Source organism: Sinocyclocheilus grahami, unplaced genomic scaffold (genome assembly GCF_001515645.1).
Source record: "Sinocyclocheilus grahami isolate Dianchi unplaced genomic scaffold, SAMN03320097.WGS_v1.1 scaffold585.1, whole genome shotgun sequence".
NCBI lineage: Eukaryota > Metazoa > Chordata > Actinopteri > Cypriniformes > Cyprinidae > Sinocyclocheilus > Sinocyclocheilus grahami.
The window spans coordinates 894,054-903,682 of record NW_015505764.1 but is presented as its reverse complement, the minus strand read 5'-3'; the positions used below and the strand labels follow the sequence as shown (position 1 = coordinate 903,682).

Genomic DNA, 9,629 nt, shown 5'->3' with positions numbered 1-9,629 from the left:
ATATATATATATATATATACTGCCCCCAGACTCAGGTAGTTTTGTATAAAACAGTAAGTAGCTTTGAATAAAAGTGAGTGACAACTTACATCTCACTGATTACAGTCGTTTTCAAAGCAATGAGGAAGTTTGCATGCTACATGGATATGAAACAGCATTTTGGTAAATGAATTATTATGAAGGGATATTCCCAGCTTCTCATAAAACGGTCATGTGTTTGAGAGTAGCTGTATCTCATCAAATGTGAGTAACAGGCAATTTTCTAGTAATTCATATGTCCAGACTGAAAGCGATGTTACAGTTGATACAATTCAGGACATGTTTTGGTGTTTTAAGTTGTTGCTTTCAACTCATTTCAAAATGTCAGAAACATGAAACATGGAAAGTGCAACTGAATGCCTCTTGATATTGGACTTCCACCCTGTAAGCTCAAACATAAATGCACAATTATGATGGGATGCAGGTGCATGATAAAAGTAACACCCATTGAGATACATATCTAATGATAAACTTGACCTAAGAAAGGAACAGTGAACACAACACAGTGAACACAAAACCAGCCTAATTTATACAAGGCTAATCAACTAGTTGTTCTTACAACGTAATAAGTGGTTATAGTGAAAATATGCAGTCTTAAATGATGATGCAAGACCGTGAACGTTCCCATTAAACTTTTGTTTATGTGTTCTTGAACTTCTTCGCACCTTCATGAATTAATGTCTGCACTTTACACCTTCAGCTTCAGTTTGCCAATGAGCAGAGCGATGCCAGCTGGACCTCAGGCAGTGCCAAATATCTGGTTTTCCTCGTGCAGGTGTCCTGCCAGGTGAGTGGGCGCACATGCCCCAGTCAGCGCTAATAATAAACACCCCCTCCTGCCACAAATAAAAACACGTCTGACCGTATCAAACGTGAAAGAATTCAGTGCACTACACATTGTTTTGCATCTTGCATCTTCCTCTCTTCTGTTGGCATCTAATTTGTTGACTTTCCCCAACTCTCTCTCTGTCTCGCTGAAATCTAGGGTAAGACGTGGATGGTGCGGCGTTCGTACGAAGAGTTCCGGACGCTGGATGCTCACCTGCATCAGTGTATTTACGACCGCCGTTACTCACAGCTCTTAGCCCTTCCTGCCCTATGCGAGATTGGAGAGCGGGTGGAGGTGAGCACGACTAGGCTGGCTACGAATGCTCCTTTGCACATTTAGCTTCAACGTAGCTAATGTTGTACCGCTAACAGAGATAGCTGCTCTGTATTGAGGTCATCGACCAGTTATGTAGGTTGGTGTCCGGAATAAACATACTGACCTGAATCTTACTGAAATCTTACAGAAAATATTTTCATTTGAAAAAAAAGTCTGTCAGTTGAGCTTAACTCATATTGACCCTGAAACATTGCTTTAAATCAGTCTTTAGTGATACCTTTGACTGCTCAATGAATTTGCCGTTTGAACATGCATGTTGTTCACGCAGATCTTCACACCACTGTTGTCGGAGTATCTGAACCGTCTCTCCATTATCGTGGACAATAAGCTGAATTGTGGGCCGGTTCTCTCCTGGATGGAGGTGAGAGACGAGCAGAGGAAAGAGAGATGCAAGAATGCAAACATACTCTAGAGTAGATAGTTCACCCTCGTGACTTTCCAAACCTGTATGCATTTCTTTCTTCTGTGGAATACAAAAGATGTTTTAAAGAGCATTTAAAACCAAACAGCACTGGAGCCCATTGACTTCCATTGCATGGACAAAAAAAAGACAGTTCTCAAAATAGCTTCTTTTTGGAAAGACGTGAAAATGAAATACACATGCATCACAGGAGATTTTGTAATTTTTCTCAACATTTTATACTTTTTGGTAATAAAATGGCAGAATCTGTTTGGCTAAGACATGTTTCAATGAATCGTGCTCTGAGATTTTGGCCACCTGAAGTCATGCAATGATACAGTTAATGGATTTTCATACTTTCTACAGATTGACAACCATGGCAACAGGTTCCTGCTAAAAGAAGAAGCATCTTTAAACGTCCCCGCCATCGCTGCTGCTCACGTCATCAAGCGCTACACTGCTCAGGCTAACGATGAGATCTCCATTGAGGTACTCAAACCTCTTACTTTTTTTCCACTGTGTTGATATATTTCCTTTTAAAACAGGACTTTGAGATGGGACATATGATGAAAGCTTTTAGCTTTTCAAAGCCGAAGCCAACTAACTGCTTGCTCCATTCAGTGTTGTACATCAAACTATAGCATAAACTCCAAACTCTTCTGAAAGACCTTGTACCCAGTTTGAGTTCTCTCTTTCTCTTGTCCTGTCCTTATTCTGCACATGCATGCACAGCCTACCCGGTCCTGGGACACTGTTTCGTTCTCTCTGCTCTTCCTCCTCCTCTTCCTCCTCTGTCATGTCTATTCCTGTCCCCCTCCCTATACACTGCTCCATATACAGCATCTCTTTCTGGGCCAGAGAATGGGGTGACCCAAACATAGAACACATTGAGGCCCATTTTCTCTCTTCTTTTTGTCTCTCTCTTTCTCTCTGTCCATCTGTCTGTCTATCACAGTTTAATTATTTTGCATGCACATGACATCATTTTTTAAACTAATCTATATAGCTAGCTGTAACCACATAGCAAGACCATAAAAACCTCTCAGGAACCCTTTGTAACCACCTAGAAATGCCTTACGACTTTACCTAGCACCTTAGCAACCACTAAGTAATGCTGTATTTATCTGTCTGTTGAATCTTCAAGTTGAACGTTCTAGCAACCCTTTGAAACAACCTAGTAAAGCCTTAGCAACCACCCAGAACAACCTAGCAGCAACCTAGAAATCTAGCTAGCTGTAACCATGAAACAATGCCATACAACCCTCTCCGAAACCCTTTGCATCCATCTAGCAAAGCCTTAGCAACCAATTAGAAAAACCTGGCAGCTACCTAGCAAAGACTTAGCAACCATGTCAAGCACCTTAGCAGGGATAAATAAAGTCTGTAGAACGCCATAGCAACCTTTCTGAAACCTTTTGCAACCACCCAGAACAACCTAGCAGCCCCCTAGAAACGCCCTAGCAACCACTCCATGCACCTTAGCAACCACTTAAAAATGCTGTATTTATCTCTCTGTTTGTTGAATCTTTAATTGTCGAACGTTATAGCAACCTCTCCAAAACTCTTTGCCGCAACTAAGCAGAGCCTTAGCAACCACCCACAACAACCTAGCAGTCCCCTAGAAACACCATAGCAACCACTCCAAGCACCTTAACAACAACTTAGTTGTGATCTGTTTTTGTCTGTCGATCACCCTAGCAGCCTCTCTAAATCCATTTGCAGCTGCCTAGCAAAGCCTTTGCAACCGCCCAGAACAACCGAGCAGCCACCTAGAAACACCCCAACAACCAATCCAAGCACCCTAGCAACAGTTTAATAATGCTGTATTAATGCTGTATCAATCTGTTTGTCTGTTGAATTTGTAACATTTAGGCAAGGCTTTTTCAAGCCAAAATCAACATTTATCTCAACAAACCTTCCCTTTTTAGTTTCTCTTTTGTTGTTTTTCTCTTTTCTCTAATCTCAGGCTTGATTCTCGTTCTGCTCTCCACTGAGAGATAGGAACTGATATTTTTTTCCCTTCCTCTTTTTTAAAAAATTTGGGTCAAAGTGTATTTCGGCACGCGTCAGTGCTTTTGAATAGAGATGTTAATCTGATTGTGACTGGATGTTGTTGAGAATACATGAAGTGTTTTATCTGCAGTGCACATAATAGCAGCTGTTGACATGCTTGAAAAATACGAACTCAATCTTCATCCTTTTCTAAGCTAATATACTTTTTTGAATGGTTTCAATGCACAAGTAATTTGCATGTGTATCTTACTTGTGTGTCTGTTTGTGGTCTAATTGCTTGTATGTGTCTTTGTTCCTCTTTCTAAAGGTTGGTGATATTTTGTCAGTCATTGACATGCCACCCAAAGAGGACACCACGTGGTGGAGAGGAAAGCATGGATTCCAGGTACTGATCTAAACCTTAAGACTCGATTTAGACCATCTTCAGTAACACTGTAATCTTTGAGCCCAGCTTTCCCCTCTCTTTTCTTCAGGTTGGCTTCTTTCCCAGTGAATGTGTGGAATTAATCAATGAGAAGTTGCCACAGTCTGTCAGCGCTCCTGTCAGTAAGCAAGGTATCATGCACACAGTCTTCTTCAGTATCAAGAGCTTAATAATAATAATTATTATTATTAATCATTAAAGTAAATGTACTTCCAGAACCAATATTGCTGAGAAAGTGTTGTCCTTTCTGAACTCTTCTTGCTGGTTTATCAATGCTTCAGTGCACATAATTTTGGTTGTTCATCTTTATTGGCTTTTTCAGAAGTGGATGCGCTGGGCTCCAAACCTGCTGTTACCAACACGACTGGGCCTTCCTCTCCAACATCAGGTTTTTTTTTTTTTTTTTACTTTTCAGTAGTTACAATTAGGGCTGGGTGTAGTATTAAAGTCACGATGAAACCACAGTTGCGGCAAATCTTTTTTTTTTTGTATTGTGACTTACAGCCAAGTGTAGCAGTATATCGAAAAAGAAAAAAAGATTCTGTGCATCAGTTGTTGATTAGATGTTGAGATGTGGGCATTGTACTCAAATGTGGAACCAAAAGTGTGCAAACTTCAGGAGCAGGTTTAAGCAGATTAACTGATTGGAGAAGTTCAGCATACATCATGGCATTTTAATTAAACCTTATAATTTCAGAGCATTTTCAAAAAAAAGAATTGTTCACAATAAGATCTAAAAAATGCATTTAGGAAATATATTTTCATTTCATGCTGATTTTAAATGGCAATATATATACTGCATTGTAGCTGCATTACCACCTTGGATGTGCAATATTTTTCTGTAATTCACAGTCTGGAGTCAGTTATTCCACCTATATACCATAGTTAACACACCACGAGACATTTGTTTTATTTCAAGACATTTTTAAATGTCTGTGACTGTCAGCTGTATTCGACAGTACCGTCTCTACTAATAGCATAGCTGTAAGTTTATCTGCTTCAAAAATAACGACGTTACCATTGCCACTGAGAAATGTCACACAGCTCTTAAATAACGAAACTGTTTTAATAAGTCACAAGTTTTGTGCAAGTGAGAAGTCTGTGAGTGTGTGTGTATAAAAGAGAGAGAGATTGCATTCCATAGATGATAAAGGAAATGGTTTGTCATATTTATTTCAACCCCTATGTGGTTTTTGTTTCTTTCACTCTAGTAGGCTGCAAGTGTCTTTGAAATAACTAAAATAATTTGGCAGTGTATACTGTGTCCAAATTGAACTGTTCTGCGGTCAAGAAACTACTTTAGCTGTGCATTTACTGACAAATATCGTCAATCAATCAGAATCACACATGTTTAAAATAGTAATATTGTGAAATATTACCATTTAAAAGAACAGTTTTTTTTCCTAATGATTAGTTAGTAGTTCGTTTTAAAGTGTAATACATTCCTTTTTCACCACCATTACTCCAGTCTTCAGCATAATCCTTCAGAAATCATTCTAATATGCTGATTTGCTAATAAAGAAACATTTCTTAAAAATTATATATATTACTGACCCTAAACTGTTTGCACAAACCCTTGAAAATCCTACATCGGTCAGCCACTAATCATGAATAGCTGATATATCGCCCAGCCCTAGTTGTTTTTTTTCTTAGAAATGCGTGCTTTGGTTACTTGATGTTCTAGTGCAGATGATATTGGCATGACTGCTGTTTTCAAGGTTATTTGTATGGCGATGAAAGGCACTGTAGTCAAAACAAATGTGTATTTAAGATTCTAGGTTGTTGATTAGTCTGCTACATAACAGCAGCATCTTCTAATGAAATTCTTTAATGGTAAATTTAATAAATGCATTTGATGTTTCTGTCGATTGTGTTCCTTTCTTTTTCTCTCAGTTCTTCATCCTTGGTTCCTAAACCTGGCTGGTAACACCTTCAGTGGATTTACCTAAACTAACATTTCTGTATCCGCCTTTTTCTAACGCCTTCTATCCTTTGAGACAAGCAGGGTTTGTAACACAGATTGTGGTTGTTTATACAGCAGGCAGAGAGAGTGTGGGAGGTTCGGAGTGGATGAGCATGGGTGTTGGATGGTGAAGACACAGCAAAAATGTTGTATAATTCATTAAAGTGTTCATGTGGGAATCATTTTGTAGCATCTGCTGAAGAATTACAGGCCACTTGTTGTATAAATGAGAATCTGTTAGTAGGCTGTGGGGATTGATTTTGATCATGCCTGATCTATGTGATATCGAACGTTTTAACACTGTGTCCTAACCAGGCGCGATGCAATAAGATTCCAGCAACAAACGGTGGAAAGGACTGTCAAAAAGAGTTTTACTTAGAAACTTTGAAGAGATGGCCTAGTCACATCTTGTTAAGCCACGGCAATGCTAAATTTCAAAAAGTGCTGCTTTTTAGACCGCATTAATGATGACTTGCATAACCGACATGTTGATGTCTGCTGTACAGCTGCGAAACCTGTTTAACTGTTAACCTACATTTGTTTCATCCAGGTCACTGACCCTGAGGCTTGTGAAGTATCTATAGAAGTGGTTCTCAACCATGGGGTCAGGACTCACTAGGGGGCCTCAAGATAGATTTAAATAATTAAAATAAGCTAAATCATATTTCTTAGCTTAAGAATTTCCTTAACAATGGCCAAATGAAATGTGGCTAATATAAACATGGCGAACAGTAGATGTAGCATTTTTCAGCCTCATATACCTCAGGAGTTGTTACTTGGCAGTTTAGAGATTTACAATCCCATTTATTTACATAACAAGTGTCAAAAAAGTCATTCATAACTAAAGGTAGGGGTTTTAAGTATATTGTGTGTTTTATATTCATTTAAATGTAATATTTATTTTGCATACATTCACTTGGAGATTTAAAAAAAAAAATGTATTCATTATTATATACTTAAAACCCCTTCTGTGTACTTCACGTGTTGTCTGTGTTTGCAGGTATCCTAAATGAACACATATTATCAAGTGAAATATATTTTACAGATACTCCATGCTGAGTGTGTAGCGAGCAGTATACAATATGTAGTGTGTGAAAGTGTGCAGTCCATATTTTCATTTGCCTGATTAGCTCTCTGTCACCCCCTTTTGATAGTGTCCAAAAAACACGGCAAGCTGATAGGCTTCCTGCGCACCTTCATGAAGTCCAGACCCACCAAACAAAAGCTAAAGCAGAGGGGAATCCTGAAAGAACGGGTGTTCGGCTGCGACCTTGGCGAGCATCTCCTCAACTCCGGCCTAGACGGTACAGAAACAGAGTATTTTCTTAATGTGCTTTGAGAAGGGAACATTGCAGAAAGTGTAATTTTGTGTAGTCAAATTTCAGTGCCGCAGGTCCTAAAGAGCTGCTCAGAGTTCATAGAGAAGCATGGTGTGGTGGATGGCATCTACAGACACTCTGGCGTGTCCTCCAACATACAGAAGCTCAGGTGTGTCCAATCATGTCCCAGATCCTGCCCTGATTTCCTTTTCAGCATTTTGAACAACATAATTTATTCTAGAAGTTTATATAAAGGTTATCTCTGATCACTCCTTTATTCTGTGCGCACTTTAAATGATAATTTATGTTCATTTATATGCATGATCGTGACATTTGTTCTCCTCTTGCATCTCATCCTGATCAGGCATGAGTTTGACAGTGAAAATGTTCCAGACCTGACGAAAGATGTGTACATGCAGGATATTCACTGCATTGGCTCGCTGTGTAAACTCTACTTCAGAGAGCTACCCAATCCTCTGCTCACGTACCAACTCTATGAGAAGTTTGCTGTAAGTCATTCTGGCTCTATTAAATTATGTTCAAAGCTTCTGCAAAATTAGGGTTTCAAAACTATTTTTAACCATGGCAATATCACAATATGACTGATTTTTATTTATTTTTTTAATTTACGATTGTGTGTTCCATTGTGTTTGTTAGAAGATATTTTTGTTTTCACCAAAAAATTAAGCTGCACATCTGTTTTCAACATTGATAATAACATTGATAACAACACTGATAGTAACAAATCGGCATATTAGAATGATTTCTGAAGGATCATGTGACACTGAAGACTGGAGTAATGATGCTGAAAATTCAGCTTTGCATCACAGGAATAAATTACATTTAAAAAAAATATTAAAATAGAAAAGAGTTACTTTTTTTTCACGATAATACTGTTTTAACTGTATTTGTGATCAAATAAATGCCACATAGGTGAGGGAGACTTCCTCTGTATAACTGGGCACCTTCAAGTAATGTTTAAGTTCCTAAGCGAGCTGTGTCTTCCTGTCTGTCCAGGAATGTATGGGAGAGATGACGGAGGAAGAGAGAATGGTGAAAGTACATGATGTTATCCAGCAACTTCCTCCTCCTCACTACCGGTAACCCCAATACTCACTACACATGGATCACAAGCAGTGTCACCTGTTATAGACATTGATGTGAAACTGCAGAAAGAGCTGTGTTTTCTGACAGTAAGTGATGTCTTTGTGTTTGTTTCAGCACTTTGGAGTACCTCATCAGACACCTGGCCCATTTGGCCACCTGCAGTGGAGAGACGAACATGCACATTAAGAATCTGGCCATCGTCTGGGCCCCCAACCTGCTCAGGTAACCCCTAACATGGAATTTTATATACATAAATATTAGTGATGCAGCGGTGATAATATTCGTTTCGGTCAAAATTAATAATATTAGTGTATATTATAGTATTATTACTATTATTATTATTATTATTCATTAATTTTTTTCAAACTATCATCATCAGCCTGCTTACGGTTGATATTGGAAGCAGTTAAAGGGATAGTTCACACAAAGATGAAAATTCTTTCATCATTTACTCACTCTCAAGTAGGGCTGGGCGGTATATCGATTTATATGCCACTTATATCGGTTTGTACGATATATCGATATTTTCTTTATAAGCGATTCGATATGAGGCAATATCGTTTATATCGATATACAGTAGTTTGATACGAGTGCATCTGAAAATATAGCGGAGGACACATACTGAGCTGCTGCGGAGAAAGTGCATAATCCAATTTGTTCTAAACATGTGACAAGCTTCATATTAAGGCCTTTAAAAACTGGTAAGACATAGTTTATAGTTTCGTTTTGCATATCAGTTTTAAGTGGCTCGGCCCGTCAGATGCTCTGACAGAAAGGCTGCATGTACCGCTGATAGAGACACGAGGCTACTCACTCTGTTTAATGTGTTTGAGATGTGCTGTCTTCCTGAATGCATAACTTACATTTCACAGGTATATTTTCCATCTGTAAATAGCAGAAAGCCATGGAAATATTTCAATTTTTTCTGTCAGAAGTGCATGAGCCTTCTGCTTTGGGATTCTCCACTAAACTTCACACAGACTTCAGTGAACGAGTGCCACCGTGCGCATGCACGCCAAACAGACAGAGCTCAATGAAATAGGAGCGCAGTAATTCTGACTAAAATATACATTTCGCTGAGATATTTGTAGTTGGACAATAAATATGACATGTAGAATTTTAAACCTACAAGTAAGTCTATTTTAATTTTTTCGTCTATATTAACGAAAATACCGAGATATATACCGTATATCGCAAAT

General features: G+C 38.6%; 1 protein-coding gene across 4 annotated transcripts in view; it reads left to right on the top strand.

The window, feature by feature from the left end:
- The window catches only part of arhgap33 (Rho GTPase activating protein 33), a 77,024-nt gene that overhangs the window by 53,545 nt on the left and 13,850 nt on the right, over window positions 1–9,629 (top strand). For all 4 annotated transcript variants that reach the window (XM_016240246.1, XM_016240247.1, XM_016240250.1 and 1 more), the window contains 12 exons: window positions 740–826; window positions 1,025–1,162; window positions 1,473–1,565; window positions 1,971–2,093; window positions 3,925–4,002; window positions 4,091–4,172; window positions 4,364–4,429; window positions 7,159–7,308; window positions 7,390–7,492; window positions 7,688–7,832; window positions 8,341–8,423; window positions 8,545–8,652. In XM_016240246.1, coding sequence (XP_016095732.1) covers window positions 740–826; window positions 1,025–1,162; window positions 1,473–1,565; window positions 1,971–2,093; window positions 3,925–4,002; window positions 4,091–4,172; window positions 4,364–4,429; window positions 7,159–7,308; window positions 7,390–7,492; window positions 7,688–7,832; window positions 8,341–8,423; window positions 8,545–8,652 — 1,256 coding nt within the window. The remainder of the gene's footprint in view (window positions 1–739; window positions 827–1,024; window positions 1,163–1,472; window positions 1,566–1,970; window positions 2,094–3,924; window positions 4,003–4,090; window positions 4,173–4,363; window positions 4,430–7,158; window positions 7,309–7,389; window positions 7,493–7,687; window positions 7,833–8,340; window positions 8,424–8,544; window positions 8,653–9,629) is intronic.